Below are 25,791 nucleotides of genomic sequence, written 5' to 3'. Positions count from 1 at the left end.
TTCATTTTTAAATATGGATCATGGGTAATTGGTGATGGGATGGTTGAAAAAAGCAAATGATTAGTGCAACTTCGTGTTTCTTTGGATAATGTTAAGGATGCGCGAACGTTTGCTTGTGTTATCGAACGTTTGCTTGTGTTATCGAACGTTTACTAGCGGTATCATATACGATGCCAAATATCGAGCCAGCAGATCATGCTTCCATTTGGCTGGTTACTAGCGGCATCACATACAGTGCCAGATTATCCAAAGCAAAAATAGCATATGCTACGGGTCCCGCACTTTCAAAGGCCCCGCGCTAAATGCTTTCAAGATATCAATTACCTACATATAAATAATACTATTACTGAAATGTCAGACATACTTGTCGTATTATCTTGCTGTATAGCAAATAAAAAAATACAATTACTTCACTAAGCAAGTTAAAAAGAACTAATATGTTTTAATATTTATGTGGGATTTTTTTCAAATGTACGGCCCTTTATAACATGCTACAAGCCCCGCACTAACTTAATCCGGCACTAATCATATATGATGCCAAATATCGAGCCACCAGATCATACTTCCAGTTGGCTGGTTACTAGCGGCATCATATATGATGCCAAATATCAGCCCAGCAGATCATACTTCCAGCTGGCTGGCTACTAGTGGCATCATATATGATGCCAAATATCGGGCCAGCAGATCATACTTCCAGTTGGCTGGTTACTAGCGGCATCATATATGATGCCAAATATCGGGCCAGCAGATCATACTTCCAGTTGGCTGGTTACTAGCGGCATCATATATGATACCAAATATAGGGCTGCGAGATAATCCAGGTTGGCTGAAATATAATGTTGATAAATACAACGTCAGGCTATAAGGATGAAAGACACCACACATACCTCGTATACTCGCTGACAAGTCTAGTCAAACTGCAAACAGCGTAGACCCTGATCAGCCGTCTATGTGATTTCTTCAACTGATTACTCCTAACAAACTGCATAGACTCAGATTTGCTCCGCATTATATGACGTAGATCTGGGTCTATGCGGTTTGCATTTGGGATTCGACGTATATGTGAGTAAATATGTTAAAACAAAACGACTACTTGCATCGTTCTAATACAGTTTCATGGCATGAACATACTGCACGAAAAAGATAATTACCTTTTTTATATTTTGCCGTAGGAAACAGTACAAAATTGTATGATTTTTGTTTGTTGAACTTGTGCACATATTGTTTAGTTTTATTTGAACTAAGACTGGTTTACAATTGTGACCTCATGAGAACAAGTGTTATGGGTATTAACGGAAAGAGTGTACACAAGGTTACACTAAGAATTACTAAGTACACACACTGGCATTTACAAGTGTTTAACCTCTCAATCGGAATCGGTGGGGAAAAGTTCGACGGTAGGGAATACTACATACTGAGAATGATTTAATCTCTTGATATGCTCAAGGGTTGAAGACTCGTACCTCATATCATCTACAGTACAGACGAATAATGCATTTTGACCCAAGAGATGACTAACCAGAGAATATTCGACACCATACCATTTCTATATACTTTTTTTATGCAGATTTGGTGAAGGTTAGCAAACTCTAGCACGCCATTCCCCGTAGGGCAACTTTTTCTCATAAAGCTTAAGACCGAAAAGCTAAATGAACGGTTTATACTGATCCGCGCCTCAAGTATATGCCGCCAGGGTAGCTAATAGCAACATCATTGTGTATATTCGTCAGATAAGAAAAAAATATGTAAAAATATATTGATTTAACCGTTATTTGTATTTATCAATATGTATATGAATATTTTTACCGATCTTTGTTTACTTGACCTCAGTGGCGTCACTCGGGTTGGTGTCACCCAGTGCGGTAGCTCATGGTGTCACCCCCATGGTCCTCCTTCCGTAACAGACCATACAGAATCCTTAGTAATGTCATTTTGGTGTCACCCCCTCTGATGGTGTCACCCGGTGCAGTGCGCACCCCCCGCATCCCCCTAGCGACGCCACTGCTGTGCCTGCTAGTCATGTATTTAACTATAATCGGTTATCCGCTTTTGAAATCCGACTAGACCGAGCAGTGTGTGCTCTGTAAAATTTGCAATATTTCATTTTGGTGTCACTCCTCTGAGATGGTGTGACCCGGTGCGGTCCGCACCCCCCGCACCCCCGTAGTGACGCCACTGCTTGACCTACTCCAAAGCTTTTCAGTCTTAACAAAAACAATCGTTAGAATAAAGTTATGCATGAAAAGCAATAAAAAAAAATTATTAGTAATTTTTTGTTAGAGCCGGGATCTTGCAGCACTTTGAGAAATATGGAATTTAAATATCACCAGGAATGTTGTTTTGCAATTTTGTAATGGTACGATTCGACGGGAAATTTGTAGCATTCATATATGCACAAGTGCGATGATACGGCGTTGGCTTGGTTGTTCGGCCAGGAATTGTGCACTAAAACTACTATATTAACATTTTTAAGAAAACGTAATCCTTTATTGAAGTCCTACTAAATGTTATTACATCAGTACTTATTGCACAGCAGCTAGACATTGTATTCAAAGTATGCTCGTGTGCGTTTTTTTAAATAAAAAACAAGTAAGGTACAGTAATCATTACTGTAAACTCTTTTGAATTACTTGGCTGTATGTTTTAAAAAGCCATCAGAATTGTGATAAAAAAACAACACAAACGCCGAAAATTCTGTGCAACTAGTTTCGCATTTAATCTATGCTTCTTCAGGCACGAAAGTCAAAGCCCGTAATCTTACTCAACATGAGGCTTTAAACACAGCAGAATGTAAAATAGAGAGATGTGATTCCTTTCACAATAAAATATAATCCTTCTTTACCTAATAGAGGTCGAATAATTAATAAATAGTATAGTCTCCTAAATATATCGAATAAAACCAGCGTAAAGTCACTTTACAAAATTAAACCAATTCTCGCTTATAGAAGACCCAAGAATTTGCAAGATTTTTTAATTAGAACTAAACAGACAGAAAATAAAAAAATACACTTTTCGTCATCTAAATGTAACAGACACAGGCGCTCTCAATGTGTAAACGTAAGAGAAAGTAATTCTTTCAGTAGTGCTAATACAAAAGAGGTATTTTCTCTACGTGATAACACTAACTGCATATCAACTGATGTGATTTATCTGATAACCTGTAAAAAAATGTAGCATGCAATATGTTGGACAAACACTACAACAAGTTTCTAAGAGAATGAATAATCATCACTTTCATATAAAAAAATTATAGAGATCCTTAGTTTTCCTCTAATACTTCAACACACTTTAACAGAAATAATCACTCTCTACTCGATTTTTCTTTCATGCCAGTAGATATTGTGCATGGTGACATGAATAGACTCATAAAAGAAACTTATTGGATTCATAAGTTAGATACTTTGTATCCTAATGGACTTAATGCCAATGCACTATATAAAATTGTATAATTTAAATTGATATATTGTATATCCTTTATAAGAACAGAATTATAAGTATGACTGTTTGTCTCTATTTTATTTTATTATTTTAAAAAACCATCTCAATTTGAATTTGCTGGCAGCTCTGTTCGTCATGTGTTTAGCTGCTACTCTAATTGAATTCAGTGATGTCTTTGTTCTACCTCGTTATTATTAATTGTGCAACTAACAATTATATCATACTTCATTATCATAATCGATGTTTTTGCGTAATTACTAACTAGATGTAGGCATTTTTTTCCTGCTTTTATAACGATATTCTGGCATAAACTTTGTGATCGATTTTCTAATATTCTTGACCTGCACTATATAATCAAAAGATACTTTTTCTAATCTGTATTTTCTGTTATCTAAATGTTCTTTGATTATTATTATTATTATTATTATTATTCAATGAAATACATCTTTATTTTTTAAAACTAGTTATAATTTATTTTCGATTGATTTCATCACTTGTATTAACCTAATATGAACCCTTAATTACTTAGTGTATTTATCGAAAAGTTCAGTCATGTATATTTATTGCACATGGTTTGTACAATAATAATGTGCGTGTATGGACATGATGATTATTACCGTCTTTACTCACTTGTAAATCAATCGCAAACTGCACAGACCAAGACCTGCCGTCACATATTGCGTTAATGCAGTCTGCCTGGAGTAATCAATACAAGAAACAACATAGACCCTGATCTGCTGACGCGTTATGGGGCATCAGAGCAGGGTTTATGTTTTGTGGGTGGTTGGATTCGTCTTATAAGCCACTACATATAGTTATAGTCGATCAAGGGTTTTCGATAATAGTTTTTATCCATAATAGCCTAGTCTATTTCAGCATTGTTCTATTGAAATTTGAGATGTACCCGCGTGCTAAGATAAAATTAGCAAGATAGTGTTAAGTCACTACAAACCCAGTCAGGGCACCAAATATAGGTCAGTAGAATTTAAATACAACATTTTTGTACGACTGTTCAAAGAGTGGAACCGGTCGAGTTGGTCCTGAGAAAAGCTAAATATTAAATATTTTATCACTAACGCAAACTTAACTGAGAATTTATTTCAATCACAGTGACCTGATCTCTGACTTTATGACTGCAACTCAAGAGGTTTCTTTTTAGCCGATGTGTGAATCATCCAGACACTTTGCTGAAGCCGATGACACCATCTATTGGCCGAAACCAATTTTCTGCTTTCAGTCACAGTGACCAACACTGTCAATAATGCACGCTCTCCGCAAAGTTTGATGATTGTAGATGGTGACGTATTCCAGTTATTGTGCCGAAATAAAATTGGTAATAGTCGAACGGACGGAAAAAATTATAATAAGCTTCGCCTTATGATGTGGGCACAAAACAATAAACATTTTAAATATTAATTAACAAGGAATCGATTGTTTTAATATGAATATAATATATTTTTAGAAAAGTATTTTTCCTGTGTATATAAGAAAGAAATGTGAAACCCCTTTTTGCAGAGCGAGTTCTTCTGTTATCTAATCAAGGTAATATATTCTAAATACAAATACAACAGCAATAATTCATGAGACAAAAATTTATTATATTTAGCACAAATATTTAGAGTAATCTGTAAGACTACACTTTGGATTGAACAATGTCGTCACACAAACAAATGAGGTTCTCTAAACGGCTAACTAATGAGCAAAGTGAAACATGTTACCGGTACACGGTTTACCGAGATATTTTATTCTGGTTGTATGTACCATGATACTTTTTCGTCGAACCGATACTTCGATAGTTTCCGTCAATAACCAATGAACTGAAATCCCCGAGTCATCTTTATTTAATAATATTAATAGCATGTTAATCAAAAGAAAATATTTCATCAAATTGTTTTTTTACAAAACAATTTACTTTGTCGCAAATTAATTGTTAATAGCACAAATAGAAATACTGTTATGATACTTTGATCATATGTTTGACACGTGTAGCGTATGTCGATGTGTTGGCCAACATGGTAGGTTTTGGAATGTAGTGGAATATATTCCGGTCCACCTTTTGGAAATATTTCTGATTCAAAAGGCCTATTTTGCTAGAATATGTTAATGTGTCAAGTACATATATTCCTTTGTAAGTCTGCTAACCATCCTAAGGGTTTCAGGAGATCGGTAGCTTTCTGTCTGAATTTCACTTAAGTCTCAAGTCCACTAAATATTTTCTAGTTTATTGAATCAGCGTTTTATGTTTACTAGACCTCTCTGATGAGTATCTTGTCTGGGTGTTAGCATACCCCTTCAATGTTTCCCTGCCTAATATATCAATAATGTAGCTTTGTAAATTGTAGACTTCATTGTAAACATTTCTATTTTTATCAACCGGCATTCTTGTCTTTCATAGTGTGTCAGCTACTGTGCATGCGTAATCATTCCACTTCAGCTACAGTTTTTATATTACAACTTATACAACAATTAACATACGCATAGCGAATTATAATGTACTGCCTATTTATTTTTCTGGCGTGGTGGAGGCTGCAAGCTCTACAAAACACCACTATATCAAGTACGGTACACGATGCGTGGTCTGGCATAACGGAGGACAGCTAAAACTCTATCATAGCTAGTACAGTTATTACTGCAAACGATTCATGGTCTGTTATATTATAGTACCACTATCGGATGTCATAACTTTTATGGGCTAACTTCATTCAAAGCAATTAAAAATTAATCAAACACGCATTTTAATATTTAGTATACCATCATTTAACAAACCTCCATTTAGCACATGCATAATCTTGAGCAAAACGTTATTTAAATAAGATGTTCCGAACCTGATACTATTTTATCCTTCAGCTGGTAATCTTCATTATTTATACCTCTCTTTACGTAACTTTCCGTACCACATTTTCGACGTCTTTCAAAGAAACTACAGGTACATCATTCTGACCTACTTGGACAATAACGTCACAATGTCATATGCATCTGATGTTGAATTACTGGAGTTGTAATATTAACCACTCAGAACAGTTTGGTACGTCGGCGTTTTTGCATGATATATCGCGCTATTTCTCCGTGTTTCCTTTCAAACTAAGAGAATAGGCCTTTTTTCAGGAAAAGAATGGTTCAAAAACTTGTTGTGTTTTATTTTTCTTCAAACATCCAGGATTAAGATGTAATCACAAGAGCAGTTCCGTGCGCGGGTTCCTGACATATAAAATATTTATGAGCGAAAACAATACTATGTCCCATTCAGAATATCCGAATCTAATTCAGAGTCTCATTTCGAGACCCAGATGTCAATCGACACGTTGCTTTTCAAATCGTCATAAACTCTTCGCCAAAAGTATATCAAAACGCTCTATCACTGGATTTACATACGAATCCTATCTTAGTCCGATTTCGATACTTACAGATTTGACTCAGGACGCAAATGTCAGAATGTCAAGCAATAAATAAAAATCGAACGTACACTGCTGACCAACAGTTGAATGTTATAGCCCTGATCAAATGTACGCTGTGACAGACGCACTATGAGTATGTTGTGCGCCATAATGACTGGTGCATCAAATACGAATTCGTTTTCTTGAAAGCAGTTCAAACGTGGCATGCGACTGACATCCAAGGTCATATTACCATTATTGGAAATGGACAATTTAACTGTAAGTATACGGCATCCATTGAGACAAAACCCGTTCTCATTTTAATACATCTGCAAGATAAACGCAGTGATCTAACACTAAAACCCCGATACTAATGTCAGTTGTATACTATTACGGCTGTCATATTTGCTGTCTATCTTATCTATATTTACCATTCCAAACGCTGCGCTGAAAACAAGTTCATCGTGCTGAAGCATTCGTGGCAACGAAATCTGCAATTTGTACGGTTGTATAAATCACTACATTGAAATTTTAACCCTAATCCATCAGTACCCTTTGTTACAGGAAAACACTTTGAGGCAAGACTGTGCAAAAAACAAAGGCATATCTATATTTATAATGCTGTATATGATGTTTTTGTCTTGATAGTATTGTTGTATTTTTTAGTACTAGCATACACATCGGTATATTTTGGCACATAATTTTACTAGCTCTGGTAATTCAAATATTTTGAATGAAGGAATCTAACAAATGAAAACCTTTTTTTTGTCATTCCAAAATTGATAAACAATCGTTCAGTCTGTGTGCATGTTTTGGTTGCTAATTGAATATGTATTGATCTAGCCCTGCTCAAAACTTTATCAAGAATACGTCTTTTGTAACTGATGGGTATAAAACGGCGTATTATCGACTAAATTTGAAATCCTGGGTCTGTTTTTCCTTTGAATTGTTAAATCGATATGTCCCCTAAAACTTCAACCCATTTAATTTATTAATTTGTATTTAATTACTTCTAAGCAAATTACTCTCTAGTTTATAACGCTTACCTGTATAATCTGAATGCTGGAAAGAAGCGAAATCATAGCCTTTCAAAACCAGAGTAGGGGAACTCGAAGGACAGAATAAAGTGGGATACATTTTTACAGACATATCGCTTAAACGTGTGCATACTGACGTAGAACGCATGCGGAAGGAGAACTATTAGATTCTACAGTTGAAATCACACGAAGAATTTGTTTAATTGAGACAGTCTGCGCAATGCTTTTCGATGCATACTTACAGAATCTATGTATATGTGTGATTTGGTTATTTAACGTAGCTTTAAGAATTTTTCGGTCATGTCGCTACGATTTCTGCAGTGTGAAAGTTTATAGTGATGTCTAGCACTGGGACATCAAGCCGCAGACGTGTAACATCATGTCCCACCCAGTCACATTATCCTGACACCAGACCAAAAAGTCCTAACACTAACCTCTTAATGCTGTTAGTACATTTTTATAAGTCTTTTATATGATTCGACCAGGGTTCGAACCCGCGACTTCCCGCATCCGAGGCGGACTCTCTAACCACTTAGGCCACCGGAGCGGTATCTCTTAAAGCATCTAATCAGCACTCTTTATTCGATCCATTGTAGTGTCATTTCCTTTCACATCAGTGTTTCTTGACATCCATCTTATTCACTCAGTATTATTATTATTATTAGTAGTAGTAGTAGTAGCATTAGTAGTGGTGGTTGTTGTTGTCGTTGTTGTTATTGTGGTAGTAGTAGTAAAACCCGTTATAACGCGATGCTCGGGACCCAAAGAATAACATTGCGATATAAGCAGGATCGCGTTAAAAAAAATTCGAAATCTTCCCCGTAGAAAATGTGCATTGAAATTTCAATGCCATCAGCTTAAACTAACCTCTTGATCAAATAATCGGCTTTTTCGAGAGCATGTATTTAGGGTGTTAAAAAGTGAGGTCACCTTAATTTAAAAAATGGGAGCCACGCTGCCATCGCGTTAAAGCGGAATCACGTTATTAAATGTATTACCTGTAGTAGTAGTAGTAGTAGTAATAGTAGTAGTTGAACTACTTTAATAAATATCCTTGTTTTTGTTTCTATATTAACACTGAAACGTAGATGAAAAGTTTGGTTGCATTCTCTCTTAGAGTCTTCAGAGACTACGGCTGAGCACGAAGTTACAAGGAGGAGCTGTTCGTGATCTATTATTTGCTAACCACTGCTCAACCCGATGCTGACACAGAACATAGTATCGGTCAGTTCTTTTCAGTCTGAGACAACTGTATCAAATAATCAGAATCAAGAAGCCAGATGTGATGCCAGCCTGCACCAGGAAAGCCTTATGAAACTCCTGCCATCACAAGTGAATGCTCAAACTCGAAAGGTAGTAGACAATTTCACCTGCCTCTGTAGAACACTATCAAATATTTTCCACAGTGATGACTAAATCATCGGCAGAATTGACAAAGCAGACAACGGACGATTGTGTGGAAGCGCAAAGGCACCAACGAAAAAACAAAGGTCTACAAGGACATGTTGCTGCAGACCATGTTGTATATGAAACATGGACATTGTCCAAACACCATTCCAAGAAACTGAATCATGTTTAAAATGAGGTGACTGATGAAACTGGTGAGGATAAGATGGCAGAGTAAGTCCCAGACGCTGAGGTTTTTGCACGGACAAGCATTCCAAGCGTATGCGCTCCGTTGATGAAATCACAGCTGAGAGGGGCAGGCCACGACGCAAGGATGTCAAAAGAGAGACTACCAAAGAAATTTTCTACGGAGAGCTGGAGGCGGGAAAGCGATCTCAAGGAGGTCAAAAGGAACGCTTTAAAATGTTCCATCAAGACATCTTTGATTCTTTTGACTTCCTTGAGAACACTCTCAAGGATTGAACATTGACCACGAGTCTTGGGAAGATTTCGCAGAGGTTCATTACACAGACAGTTCAGAGCACAAACTGGCCTGATCTTCCACAGGCACCAGGTCAGTTAGTGATGTCATGGCCATTTATGCATTCCAAGTACGAACAAGAACAATCTGTAAATAAACAAAAAGTTGCAGATCACGTCACAAGCACAGACAACAATAATAAAAATCATACATAAACACAATACAGTATAATCTCGTACAATTATAATTTCAATGGCATTATGAATATCGTGTTTACATTTTTAAAGTACAGATAAATGTAATTAGCACAGAGGGAGGCAGAGGGTGAGATAAAAAGAGGAAAAGTTTATTCTTACACCCAATTGCCTCTCTAAGTATGTGCCACGTAGGCAATATGTAATTTTGTCCTTCTGAAATGCCAAGCTAATTAAGCTTAATTGCACACTCATAACAGTATGATCAAGAACATCCTATAATCCAAGACAACATAATGAAAAATCAATGGCGATTTAACGAGTGATAAATGTTAATCGGTTATATATATATATATATATATATATATATATATATATATATATATATATATATATATATATATATATATATATATATATGAGTGACTGTTTAAAATGTGAATGTTTTGAATATTTTGAATATGCCTGGAATAAACTGATTGTATCTTTCAGTTGCATTTCTCAAAGACAAAAGAGAAATTGCTCAATTAACCCTTCAGGCATTTGGAGCAACATGATTTAAATTCTTTCACACACACACGCGCGCGCGCGTGCACGCACGCACACACACAAACAAAAGCACAAACACACACGCAATCACGCACACACACACAAACAAACACAAGCGCAAACACACGCACGCACACTTATAAACACACAGATATATATATATATATATATATATATATATATATATATATATATATATATATATATATATATATATATATATTGATAAGTCTGTGTATACAGATGAACAGACGGTTTTTTAAAGTATAATGCCATTGTGAATAAGACATGTGGGTTCTAAGTACTCTGTATGTCTGCGATTGATTAGATAGATAGATAGATAGATAGATAGATAGATGTTTTTTAAAGTATAATGCCATTGTGAATAAGACATGTGGGTTCTAAGTACTCTGTATGTCTGCGATTGATTACATGAAAGTGGTAGCATATTGTTATTCACCAAATCCTTTTCAGTTTATTGGAAAATGCTAAAGAGTATCTGTCAAAAACGTTTTAATTTAGGTCGTTCTTAGTCAGCAATGAGAGTTCGATAGTCAGTCATAAGCGTATGTGTGGGATGGGAAAATCCCACACCATCGGATATGACTTATTTTGTTATCCTTTCAACAAAAATTCTCAGTGCTTAGCAAGCCGAACTTGGTACCGAATGTAAACGGGTTCAGATCTTAACATTGCATCGATCCAGGCTGGCTACCATGGTTTTGCCTTGGACAAGGCTCTTTACTCCCATAGTTTCAGTGCCGAATGTACTATTTGTATTGATGTAAAGAACCAAACCAAAAAAATAAAAAGAAATAAGAAAACGTATTTGTAATCAGGCTTGAATGATAGGTCAATTTGTGGCTAGGACTTCATATGTATGTTCTGAGCATTTTTGGACCTACCTGGAAATACCCATTGTTGAATAATGATGTTTACCTTTGAAGATGTGCTGAGAGTTTTGTGTATATTCTTCGATTTTACCATCAAAGGATATGACTTATTTTGTTATCCTTTCAACAAAAGTTCTCAGTGCTTAGCAAGCCGAACTTGGTACCGAATGTAGACGGGTTCAGATCTTAACATTGCATCGATCCAGGCTGGCTACCATGGTTTTGCCTTGGACAAGGCTCTTTACTCCCATAGTTTCAGTGCCGAATGTACTATTTGTATTGATGTAAAGAACCAAACCAAAAAAATTAAAAAAATAAGAAAACATATTTGTAATCAGGCTTGAATGATCGGTCAGTTTGTGGCTAGGACCTCATATGTATGTTCTGAGCATTTTTGGACCTACCTGGAAATACCCATTGTAGAATAATGATGTTTACCTTTGAAGATGTGCTGGGAGTTTTGTGTATATTCTTCGATTTTACCATCAAAGGGAAGACCTTGGTTTGCATCCTCATTAGCCGACTGTGATGATTAGGTTAATTACATTGGATGTAACCATGGGAACATAGCTCTCGTTATCTCTCAGGGAAACGTGCAGTTCTTTTGATAAGTATTCGGTATCACGTATACGTCTGGCAAACTAGAATGTGGTCAATAAACGTTTGCCTAGAGATGAACAGATTTTGTTTATGTATGTATGTATGTATGTATGTACGTACGTCTGTATGTATGTATGTATGTATGTATGTACCTACTTACGTCTGTATGTACGTACGTATGTATGTATGCATGTATGTATGTATGTATGTATGTATGCATGCATGCATGCATGCATGTATGTATGTATGTATGTATGTATGTATGTATGTATGCACGTACGTCTGTATGTATGTATGTATGTATGTATGTATGTATGTATGTATGTATGTATGCATGCATGCATTCAGTGGCGTCGAACAGAACCTCATTACAATAATGAACATATGATGCCAATAAAAGTAAAACTTTCAGAGCAAAATATAAAGAATAGCACCTAAACCTTGGAACGATAGTATATTGTTTTCAACATTTCTCAGTTAGTTGTTTTAACCTTTTATTATACCAGAATGAGCGAAGTCAGGGGTAATCGAGAAAAAAAACATCCCAAATTACACAACTGTTTTCAAATGTTATATTAAGAAATGGACAGCCTAACCAAAATTAGTCTTTATGACAAAGAGTAACTGGTTGTGTTGTTGTTGTGTTTTTTTATAGAGAATGAATCTTTCTGATCACGGTTTTCAGAATCAATCATAAAACGGCTTGTTTAATAGGATAATACATTAAATCAGTATAACGATGCTCATGAAATGTCATAAATTGCAATCAGAGCTAGGTTATATAAATAAAGCAATCAGCAGCAAGTAGGACTTTAAAGCAAGTTTCTTTTCAGGCGGATGTCAGTTTCCGTAACCATGGCGACTGCTGGCGGTCTGATTATTAGCCGAGAGACGAAAACATACAATGGACACAATCGGAGAGAAGACCTGCCAGTGAAAAGCACCATTATTGGCTTATCTCCCTTGTCACCAGGACGCGCATACAACAATCGGGACAGTCCACGTTTGCAGGTACAATAAATGTATACCTTGTTACAGAAAGACATACAACACATATATAAATCTGCTTTGCGCGATGATTTTAACGATTAAACCTTTATTAAATTTGCTTATTGCGTTAAATGTCATAAATCAAATCTTGGTCAAATTGTTTTATGCATTTACAGATATATATTAGCCTAATCCGCCAACCCCTAATCTTAATCACTTAATCTCTCTTTATCTGATTTTAAGAGACAGAGAAAGAGAAAGAGAGATTACTTGGCTAGAAATTGTTCTATTTTATGAATTGTGTGATCTGTTTTATTAAAATACTGAGCATCAACTATTTTGAAACACGTGATTTTTCCACATCCAAGTTTTGTGACCATTCTCTTCGAAACAAACTACAATGTAATTATCTTTCTTTCTTGTGCATGAATCTATTGTAGCTTTTCTGTGTCTTAGACACAAACTGTATAATTATACGGACAGCTCTTCTCTCAGTCCAGAATATCTTTTTTATCTCTCATTTTTTGTACATTTCCGTATTGTTTCTGTCTTTAAAAACTCTCAAGTATGATACTTTCCTGTCTGCACATCTAGACCACGCAAGTTTCATCTGCAATATCGATGTCTCCGTTTTAATCTCCAGGATTCTATCACAAAAAAAAATGTGTCCTTACACTAGAACAATCATCTACACTAAATTAATGTTTAAGTAGAAATTTTCTTAGTTTTTCATGTACGTAAAAGAATATAAGAGAACAAATGACATCGCCACTTTGGCAATGGCCACTTTTATCGCCACAGTGGCGATATCACTAATTGCCATTAAATTGCAATCGAAATTAAAGTACAACATCTGTAGACTGCAGGCTAGTCAATACACAAAAATTCACATCTAAGTTGTAAACAAAAAAGAAATCGAAATCTTACAATTAAACTCTAATGAATAAATTCTCTTGTTCATGATATTACGCTGTGATGTCTATTGACCGTTCTGTTATGTTTCTATAATACACCCACCCAGTAATGTTGACTCCGCCAAGAAATTTGCTAACGAAAAAAAAATCTCTTCATTTTCGTTTGAAGACATTTATTAAGTGAGAACAAGATACAAAGTTTGAAGCATTATTTTGTCAAGAGTCAATATTCTAAATATAATGAACAGAAATGAGTGAAAAGCAAGAAACGTTATAAAATTTAAAAAATATATTTCCTCTAGAATACAAAGTGAAAATGAAAAAAAAAAATTACGGTATTGCGAATTAATTTCCAAAATAATCATAGAATTACAGACATAAGTCCTAAATAATTTAAAGTTCTGCATAAACTTTGGTACAAATCCAAATTAAGTCCAACTCTGAAAGTGTTGACGTGTCATTGATGACCTGTATCACGCTAATGTGTCAGCAGTCTTTTGTTGGATTACAATGATACAATCAGAAAATATATATTTTGTTTGTATTTCATTAAAATTCCAATTTTCTATTTCCAAGAATGTTATTAAAGTACTTTTGTATTTTCAGAGAAAATTCACTTGAATAATTTAAAGAAAGAAATTCCAGCCCAAATGAACTTTTGAACACCAAAAGAATATAGTTGATTCTGCTAGATCTTAAATCACAAATGAAAATTATTACCATTAGCAAGATTATATAGTCTTCAACTTGACTTTATACATCAATTAACATTTATAAAAAAAAATACTAGAACGTTCCTAATGTTTACAAAATAAAGGTCAAGCTGGAAATAAACTCGATTTAGGACAAGGTTAAGTCCAACATACAGTGTCAGATTACAATAGCATCTAATGAAATAAAAAATGAAAAAATAACACACAAGAATGCAGATAACAATATCCATAATCTACATTTATAAAAGATCGTTGTTTTACTATTATTTTAGATGCAATAATTAAGTAATCAATCTCAGTGACATAGAGTGGCTAAAACTTCGTGCAAATCAAGGCCTTAACCTTAAAAAAAATTGTTTAGAAAAAGTACATTTACACCTTTAAGTAGATATAACGATATGGTTACAATAGCAAATGTTTCCCATTAACTCGTGAAATATTTCCTTGCGCACTCTCTCTCTCTCTCTCTCTCTCTCTCTCTCTCACACACACACACACACACACACACACACACACACACAGACACACACACACACACATACATCTTCAGGCCATCAACCGTCTTGGTTGTAGACTGTGCTCTTTTGTACTATGCAATACAGGTACGGAACAAAATTCTGCTTCATGTAAAAATACCATATCCAAACTAAATACGTGTTAGATTTTGAGTCAAGATCAACTACTACTAAGTCTCTTGTGATCAAACAATATTCTCACCTTTTCACGACAGAGATTGTCTTAGACCATTTCAACAGAACTAAGCCAATATGGTCAGATCGCCACTCATCCAATTATCAGAACATTAGTGTCTTTTGAAGCGGTTTCTCGCTTCCTACTGGAACATGACATAACTAGACCTCTTTGATAAACAGCACGACATTACTAGATGAACTGTCATAGAAGAATTAATTCTCAATATACATGATACAAATCATTTAAAAGATATAATTTACATCTCAAAATTCGTATCAAAAGAAACGCACGAAATCTTTTGGATCCATGATTTATATAACCGTCAAGACAAATGAATTATCATAATGCGTGTCAGAGTAATGCATGAAATTCTTATACTACATGATTTATATTGCATACAAAACTACTCAGTCTGAACTCATTCCTATAATACATGAGTCATATAATGTAACGCATGCAAACATTTAGCTTCTGATCTCAAGAAAAAGTTTAGCGTAAGTTTGAAATAAATAATTCAACAAATAATTACAAACATATACCAAGAAACATGTTGTATACCATTGGGACTCACCTTGTGCCTTATTGAGACTCACTCATACTATGCAGCTAAATCTCTCGCTTTTATGTCCACAAATTTCCGACACATGTCCATAATTAAAAACCTTGAAGTCCGTATGGAAAACACCTTCACGTTTAGCGTAGCAAATCAGGATTACTTTATCTAACCGCTAAAACTTTTAAGGGGCCATCAGAGTGAGAATAAGCCTCTCTATATTGTCTTTACTAATAACTATTCTGGAAAATGTCGTTTTATGACATCTATTGGATTTCCCAAAATGTTTGCTTTGGTTTGTCTAAATTCTGTCTATGCGACCTTATACTGACATATATGTCGGCCGTTATCGAATGAACCCGAATTAATTTAAATTTATCCGACAAGGACTATTCAGAACGAAGAAGAAATATAAGATGAAGTTATGATGATGATGATGATGATGATGATGATGATGATGATGATGATAGTGATGTTGATATTAAAATTAAAAACGATGTATGAAAATGAACAACAGCAACAATAACAACAACATTAATAATGCAACTATTACTAATACTACTAGAACTAATAGTAATAATAATAATAATAGCAACAAGATCAACAATGCTACTACTACTACTACTAATAATAATAATAATGATAATAAAAATAATAATAGTACTACTACTACTACTATTACTACTACCATTACTACTACTACTACTACTACTACTACTAATAATAATAATAATAATAATAATAATAATAATAATAATAATGATAATAATAATAATTCTAATCTTGAACAAGTTGCAAGTTTGGGGATCTCATTCATTACAAAACAATATGCACAAGATATATTTTTCAGGTGAGTGGACCAACCATGCGAGCACGTCTGAACCATGTTTCGAAGGACGAAGCATTAGATCTTCTTCGCCAGTACAACGACCTTGTGGATGATCCTGACTTTAATATCAGAAACCTTCCTCCCGTAAAGGCGTCATTTCGATCCAATTCTACCTCTCCGAGGCGTGAAAAGGATGACATTATGCGAGGTGGGTATGCCTTTCGAAATAGCAGATATGACCACCGTGTATTCAGAGAAGGAATCAGTAAAATAAGTAAAAGTCCAGATCCTTTGTTCGCCATGAAGACATCTATTCCATTTTCTAATCTTCCTGATAATATTTCAGTTCAGAAAGAGAAAAACCAGTTCATTTTAGGATTAAAAGATTCCAGGAAAGGTCTAGACGGGCTACATCTTAAATCATCCTCTCCAGTGAATTTGACAAATGAAATTCCAGGTTTCGTGCCGACGATAAATATAGGTCATAGTTTCCTGGCTTCAAAAACCAAAAGGAAACCGATCCAAATGCAGTTGCTGAAGAAATCAAGGCATGAGAAGCATAACGATTCTTCTCGTTTAGAACCATCACTGCTAACATTTCCTAAAACGAAAGGAAGCACTCGTGGAAGAGCTAGTCCCTTAACGCCAGGCAACTCATTTGTGTCTGGAAAAAAGAATAAGAAATCAAATTCAACCCAAAGTGTAAAAGACGCTATTTATGAGAACAAATTGAGTGTTGTGTCCGTTGGAGAATCCGTGACTCCAACACATTTTAATAGACAGAAAATAAAAACTAGAAAACTCTATCCAATGTATGATTGGCATTCTAGTAAAAATGAGTATCTCAGAAAACTGAAATTCGAATATCCCGAGAAAAGGGCCGACAGAGTTAAGAGTGACAACTCAAACCAGTCTAAAGTAAGTACCAAACTTTTACGCTTGGAAGCAGAAATGGATGCCACAGTACTGCAGCCAAAACATGTGAAAGGAAAGAAAGGTATGAAAGGAAAAGAAAAGTCGAAACGCAAATACGACTTCCTAGCATTTTACACAGATTCTGGAGTTATTAGGAAAGAGAAAATTTCAGCAGTCATAATTCAAAATGATGACGTTTCAACGCTTCCTTCAGTCATTAATAGCAGCTTACAGTCGCGTGCAAGTACGGCCAGCAGTTCCAGCTCTCGTGTGTTAAAGAACCCGCCACCATCCGTCATCTCTCAAGCGCTGCAGGATGAGATCATGTACAGTGGAAGCACTGAACCGCCAACAGAACTTCGCACGCTCAAGGAAGAAAGAACTCTTTCGCGGTTTAGTAGAGGAGCTTATCTTGCCAAAGGTGACACTGTGGTTAATAAGGACCCGGTGAAACGCAGTACGGAGCAAACTTCTCTCAGTAATCAGAATCATGAACCCGCCAAACAATCTACCAAGGTAGAAGATCCTATACCTGAAAGCACAAAGACTTTTGACAGAATAATAACGCTAAAATTGGAAAAACACCCGCCTAAAACTAAAGAGCTTAAAACGCAGAGCCCACAGTTGCTGTCAATTCCGAGCATTTCACTGGATCCAATTGCACAGTATCATGCAAGCAACAATAATCCCGATGCAAGATCTAAGATACCTGCCGTTCCGAAACCTCATGCTCGAACTCGAATTGACACTATAACGGACACTTATGATAGTTCCGTATCATTAAGGAAGACAAATGTCCCTGTGAAGAACCTGACTATTTACCCTCCATTTCAGACCTCTTCCGCTTCCACACCTTCCATAAATATTATTGATGAATGTGGAGATCGAAAAGAGATCATTTATGCGGATAGTGCGAGGCAAATTAAGAACGAATACGACGATGACGATCAAGCGAAAGTAAAACTAAATAACAAGACACTTTCATTTATATCCCCAGGACAGCTCGAATCAAACGCTAAAAGGCAATAATGATACCGCTCTCAATCGTGGATAGTTTTCAGTTTTTTATGGGGGGGGGTTAATTATAAAAGTATATTTATGTATTTTGAATCAAAATGAAAATGATTTCAGTGCATATAATTGCCAGTATTTGTGACTAGAAACACGCTGGAGTGAAATCATTCACAATATTCCAGATGAGTAAAAGATCATACTAGATGCAAGGGGACCTGCTTTGTCGTGTTTGGCTTGTTCCTTAGAGGAGGACTTTACTTTTAAGACCTCTTAATGGTTATGTCATAAAATTCTCAACCGTTAAATCAAAGATAGCATTTTCAGTTTTAATCGGAGGATAAACAACAAAAAAAAAACAACAATAAAACAAAACGGATTCTTAGGTAATAATAGAAAAACCATTTTCTTTAGATGCAGTATAGAATGTGGCTTTTATGTCTTATTTGCTAATATCGTTACGATGAATACATAAATCTTCCACTAGCACGAATTTATTGAGAAATTATAATGTTGCTAATTTCCACCGTTTCTAACGAACCGTAGATGTGGGCACCTTCTGCAAATTTGAAATTCATAATTCATATCCACCCTCTCGATGCACTTAATACGTTTTTTACATTTCCTAGAGAGAGACTTTTTAAATATATAGTCACAGTTTCATTTCAAATAATTGTTCATTATAAAAATGTGTTTGGATTTATTCTTTACCTATTAATACGTGCGAAAGCACTGGTAGAATATATCGACCAAGTTGGAACAAATAGTAGATAGAGAGATGAATATTCAACAAACACATGAACATGTTTTAAGACGTAGTGTTTGTAACGATAACCTAGAGGATCGTTATTAATTACGTCCCTTTGATGCTTCGACAGTCCAAAAAGCCAAAAGTAGTTGTACTGGAAAATTGAAATTGTCTATAAATCGCCAAAAAGAACAGTGTGACATATTCGAATGATGTGTCGGCAGTGGCGACTTTACACTCTTTACTACAAGGTTCGTGCAATACCAAAATACAAAAAGTATCCGATTGTTAAACATTGTTTGGAAATTGTAAAATTTACAAATTACATGTTTAAACACAAAGTTACAGTTTTAATTCTTCTAGTCCGAGCTTTTGTCCATCTTTAGAGACAAGTATGTTGATTTGTAAAAAGATGTGTTAAATTGTATTCTTCTTTTTTCTTTTGCTTTATCATCTGATAGAGAAGGATTCATATTTTTTGTTACCTATATAATTTTGATAAGGGGCAAACCCTCTGCACATCAACCCAGCAAACAAACAAATACACACACACACACACACACACACACACACACACACAAACGTCTATCTTAACCCGCATCATTCTCTCTTAAAATGATCATTTGCTCACAGACAAAATTTAGATTGTTTGAAAGAAGTTGTATGTGTCACGTCCAGTAATTTTCTTTCGTGGATATATGAAGTCATAAGTCTGATATAATTTCTTAATCAGTCATTTGACAGTTACAGTTTATACAGTTACTATATGTTCTATATGACAGCTTCATTACCAGAGAGCGTTGTTCGATTTCCCAAATCCCATTTCCCAAGTCTTCCAGAGGCAAAGGGAAATGGGTAGTTTTGCCAGCTGAATGGGGCAGCCACAAATGCGTCATTTTCGAAACTTTTGGATAGGTTATGATATTTCTGAGTGCTCTGATAATTGACGTACTAACTGCGCTGAATTTATCTTATAAAGGTATGCATATATGAATCACAGTTAAAATTATTACCTTGATCCGACTGCTAAATCTATGCGGACTAATTGTTTGTGATACCATGTCCATGATTCAGCCTTCAAATTTCTTTTTCGCTTATTTCAGAGTCGCCTCATACATTCCGGACCATTCATTTTAGGCATGCTTAACGCCACTGAATCACAGCATTGTAGTAGAGATTTTCAATGTAGGACAGGTTAGGACTAGAATTAGGGTTAACCCTCTCCCATCAGTGAACATGTTAACACATGCGACAATCTCTATTATCAGAAATGTTTGGCGATATGATGGCAATATTTAAGAACTGACTATATCTCTAATATACTTTTTTTTTCAAAAAAAAAGGCTTATAGGTCCACTTGAGTAATATCCATATCTTATTGAGTTTTACGTCTGTCCCAGCCTGTGTACGGTAATACATGCTATTCGACAAATACCTTGAGAAAGAAATAGTTGCAGCGAATTAAACGGTATCACTGTATCAACTAAATATTCATAACGTCAAATCAAAAGAAATCCTTTATTTTCATAATCTTTTTGAAGAATGTGACATTTTTTAATTTTATTGAAACTCGCTTCGGTAATATTCTCCCTGATGTTGTTCCATAATTGTTCATATCATCATTCAAAATTCAAAGCAAATTTATCATGGCGCAGAATATTTTTTTTTTTTTGCGGTACCAAGATAAAACTTGACAAGATGTCTGATATATAGTGTTTCGATTTTTTTAAATAAACATTTTGCAAAAAATCGAAGGTCAAAGAGACTAATATAATGTTCTATAATGTTTATAGAAGATATTCACGTGAAAATAGCATTAAGAATTTAGTTACCATCTCATAAGAAATGGAACCTACAACAAAAACATTTCAAAATTTCCTCTCGATCAAACACTAACAGCCTGCAAAGTGTCGAAATTTGAATAGTATTGAACCTTAAAGTTGAATGCATTGAGAATAAAATTTTATCCCATTTAATCCAGAAAAGTCTTTGTGAAGGGTCACTTCGACCTTTCTTCTCCCCCATGTCAGTGTTACAGCTTGAAAGGCTGGAAGTTATCACTCAGGGAGATTGATCTGGACATTGCTACGCTGTTCTGAGAAAGTAAACATTTGAGCTACCAACCATTACCGCTTGATAGGAACCTATGTCAAATTGTCGTTTCCAAAGAGAAATGTATATACCCGTAATTCACAGATTCTATGCTGTCTGCGATCTGACGGAGGAAATTATCTTGGGATAATTTAGGAACCGCTACTAACGACTGGCCAGAATAATGCAAGGTGTAAACTTTTCAAATAACGTGAATTTAAAGTGACGATCTCAGTCGAAATTCTTTAGCTTTAAATTTTCATACGAGAGGAAGTGGCTCCGAGGACGATTAAAAAGAATAGTGCTTTCCTAGTTAAACAAGGAAAGGGGACCAGGTGGCTGTCTTGTAAGAAAAGACATAGTTTTGTGCTAGGAAGCACCATTTCTGAAAGAGAACAGCATTAAGGTACACACTTTTAATTTCCCACGTAATTTTCCAAAGTTATTTTTATTGTTTGTTTTATATGCAAATGTGGTTGATATGACTAGGATTCATATTATGTATTGCTTATTTAATCTCATGGAAATCAATTGATGGTTAAGTTGTTATGCAAGTTATCTCAATAATTTTACAGTTACTAGTTCATTAATAGAATTGACGATTGCATGCTGTCCAAGTTTTCATGTGTGTAGGATTTCATAGGGTTATATGAAATAATTTTCTTTGTTAGGACGATACTGATTATATTTAGTTAACGATAATTGCATATTTATATCTGATTTTGTAATGTTTAAATACTCTTGTAAGTTAGGGATTGCTGTGAGCTAGAATTTTATGAATTTTATGCAATAGCAATCGAGCATGTGGTAGCATAGGTAAAGAGATACGGTAACGTGAGATATAATATCGGTAATATGTTAATTATGGCCTGTTGCTGTGAAGCGAAGGTGATGTTCTATCGGATTAGTTGGAATTTATGCAGTGTGGATGGCTAGTGTGCTTTTGGGTAACGTAAGTGAGGCAATTTTATGTACATGTAGAAAGTGATATATACAGAGGTTATGGGGTAATTTTGTCCTTTAAGGAACAGCTTTCTGGAGAGACGGGACAGTCCGAAGGCGGAAGTCCAAAGAAAAAGGTTTGATGAGTTCAGAAAAAAAAGGACTAGGAAGTCCAGAAAGGGGTGAAACGTAGAGAATAGGAATAGGCTCGAGGAAACAGGAAGACGCTGATACACGATCAAGGGGAGAAAGGTGATGCAATCAGTCGTGGACATATCGCTCTTTTCATCACTCGTTATGATGATGAAATAAATCCAAATTCGACACTGCTATTAAATTATGTTGACATAAAATAGATTGAAATATTGTGAACATAGCTGCACCCCACCTTAGAAGTCACGTGATTCAACGCGGCTCCCGAGAGCGTTATTTTCGAAGTTAAACTATTTGCTTTGTTTAGTTATATATTTTAAGGGTATGAGTTAAAAGGGATTGATAATTAACAAACTTCGGTGGGTTTTAGTAAAACCTAGTTGACCACAATTACGCACCGTTTGTATTTAGTACCCAAAAGTAACCATTCGAAATAACATCGGCCCTTTTCATCAATCCGATAAAGAAGCTTCTAATTTAATTCGTCGCCAATGAGAAATATATTCTAAGCTACATCTGTTCCTATGGAACAATATAACAGCGGAAGGAGACAAAGTCGCAATCGGAACAATGTCGGCCTTTGCTTTTGTAACATATGTGGTGCACTCCGCTAGTGTAGGATCACCAAAACTATTAATTTTTATATGTATTCCTACACCCTCTAATATTTTCTGAGGCTACTTCACGATCTGACGGAAATGGGCAAGAGGTTCTTCCGAGCGCTCGAGTAACCTGACCGTTTTGATAACTGACATTGTCTACTGCATCGAAGATAACCAGCAAGGTCGACGATGTAACAGTAGTGGTCGATAGCTATTGAATAGAACAATGCTTGGATAGTACAAAATACAAAACCTACAAATACTGAAACGTATTTTTACAGACAGTAGAATCTCTTAATAAATAATGTATCACTAGCTCCTCATATTTTAACCGAGAAGACGTTTTAGCGCACAAATTACATGACCAGTGCATGGAATAAAATTGTGTTCACGTCTTCAAAATTTTATGTTAAATTTTAAAACTTTATCGAAAAACAATAAATGGAACGATTTTTGTTTTTACTTGTGTTGGCTATGCTGGCATTAGTCATACAATATTGGTTTTGTCATGCCAAGAAAAAAGGAACTAAGTGTCTTTCCCGTGGGCGCACCGAAATAACATATTCAGGTTGGACTTCGCGGATATCGAACCCGCGACAATAGGATCAATAATCCTACTCTCTACGAAGTACGCTGCCACGTACTTCTGGTAACTAAAATTTGTTTAATGAAGAGGGGCGTGTTTGTGATAAGTTGCAGTGTGTATTTTTATTATTATGTACGTTGCCAAAATCAATGTTTTCATTCACTGGTGTCGAGGAAAACATATAACGCCAATATTTTCTGTATCGATGAACGATCTGCCAAAAAAATCAATATTATAGGAAGCTACTTTTATAATAAGATTTCTTTGATATATGAGAGCTAGCATAGAGGGCGAACCCACCTCAATAAATCCGAGCAAAGAAGTCTACACTGCTTACCTTAACGGAGGAAGGTTCCATTAAAAGAAAATAAAGCTTTCAAAAAGGAAGGCTCCGTTGGAACGACCAGGCAAAAAAGTCTATACGGGTTACCTTAACGGAGAGGTCGCATCCTCATTGCTGCTATCCAAAAATTGTATCAAGAACTATACGATATCGTGATCGGGGATCATGTACGTTTATTGTTATAAATCCACGTGGGGTTGACTGAGCATGACTAAAAAAAAATCTAAACTTAATTATATCCATATCACCGCTACACCAAGTCTGGTGAATATTTCGCAGAGCATGTGTATCAACTCCGTTAAATACAATTAAAATATTACAGTTGTCTCTGATCACTTAAGGTATTTGCGTATACCGCTGAGTAACATAAATCTCGTCCGTGTTTTTAAACCTGCCTCGAGAAAATATCCGAGCTGGGTTTGACTGTTTGTCTAGCATTACATCGTCATATACAACTAAATTGTTAATAAATCCATTAAAGTCATCTACGGATGGCGCTTCGTTAATATCAGTAATAAATTCAATAACGTCTTCGTTTAACAGCTTTGCATTTTCATTAAAATCCTTAAGTACTTCGTAACATATCTGATCAACAACTGACGGAGCAACTAAATACAATCTATCCCAGTTGATCCACCTCATTATTAAATTAAGTAACAATTGTGTTTTGCCAGACCCGGATGGGCCAATTATAATCATTCGGACAGAATTTGGTAGCGCTGGATGGTGTTTGACCGGCTCTTGCTTTCGTGTCGCTGAAAAATCAATTACATCCATGATGTAGAAATATAATAAATAATATTGATTTATATTGTGTGAAATGCAAAGCGCGTACCCCCACAAGTGGACTAACAACTACAACTACGAAAAATAAACGACAGGCACTTACGGGTAAGTGTGAACGATGCGGTACAAAAAGAATAAAGTTTATTCCCGCTGATAAACCAACGGGCAAGACTATAAAAATGGAGGTGATATTGCCGCCCAGTTAACATAGTTACCAGGAACACCATAGGGAAAATACCCAGGAGAAAAACACCTTCCAGGATATAATTACTGCGGTCCTGGTACCAGACTTGATATCAGACTAGATAACCAAGATCAGCCAAGGCCTGGTGAGTATCCAGTAAACGCTTTTAATAAAGCGTGTCATGCTCATCATGTAGCTTATAAAAGTAAAAATCTTCAGCAGCGACATATCGCAATTGTAAAATTAGTTCATGCGCTAAATTCCATAAAAAATAAATCTTTCAAAGAATCATTAGCTAATTGGTTAGTAAGATCTGCAATGAAAGGTAAACTAGCATTAGCAGCCGGTAATTAATCAACCGATTATTATTATAATGGACTCGATTTATTATAGTCCAAGGGGATATTGGAAAGGTAGAGCAGCGATTAGTAAACTCACCGACGCAGCAAGTGTTACGCGTGTTGATGCTGAAAAATGGTTAGAACGACAGACAATAATTTAAAATTGATCTACCACCACCTAAAAATATTTAGCATCCACATTTTGATGTCAGCGTTCCTAATGAAGTTCGTCAAGCAGATATTTTGTCTTTACCACATGATACTATTAAAATTGGAATACGTCGTGTAACATACAAATACGCGTTAACTGTCGTTGACGTTGCAAGTAGGTATAACGAAGCAGAGCCGTTATTAACTAAAATAGCAACTGAAGTAGCTTCAGCTTTTGAACGATGGACACAACTAGATTGATCCTGGCAAAGAATTTCAGGGTGCGGTATCATCG

General features: G+C 35.5%; 1 protein-coding gene across 1 annotated transcript in view; it reads left to right on the top strand.

Annotated features, from left to right (window-relative positions):
• The window catches only part of LOC149801290 (uncharacterized), a 29,558-nt gene extending 9,899 nt beyond the window's left edge, over positions 1-19,659 (top strand). Inside the window, exons 2-3 of the mRNA XM_089954293.1 lie at positions 12,786-12,963; positions 16,666-19,659. Coding sequence (XP_089810419.1) covers positions 12,790-12,963; positions 16,666-18,588 — 2,097 coding nt within the window. The 5' untranslated portion in view covers positions 12,786-12,789 and the 3' untranslated portion in view covers positions 18,589-19,659. The remainder of the gene's footprint in view (positions 1-12,785; positions 12,964-16,665) is intronic.
• Positions 19,660-25,791: the final 6,132 nt, after the last annotated feature.

The sequence above is a fragment of the Sinohyriopsis cumingii genome, chromosome 4 (genome assembly GCF_028554795.1).
Source record: "Sinohyriopsis cumingii isolate HCF-2022 chromosome 4, ASM2855479v2, whole genome shotgun sequence".
Taxonomy (NCBI): domain Eukaryota; kingdom Metazoa; phylum Mollusca; class Bivalvia; order Unionida; family Unionidae; genus Sinohyriopsis; species Sinohyriopsis cumingii.
This window is presented reverse-complemented; position numbering and strand designations above follow the sequence as displayed.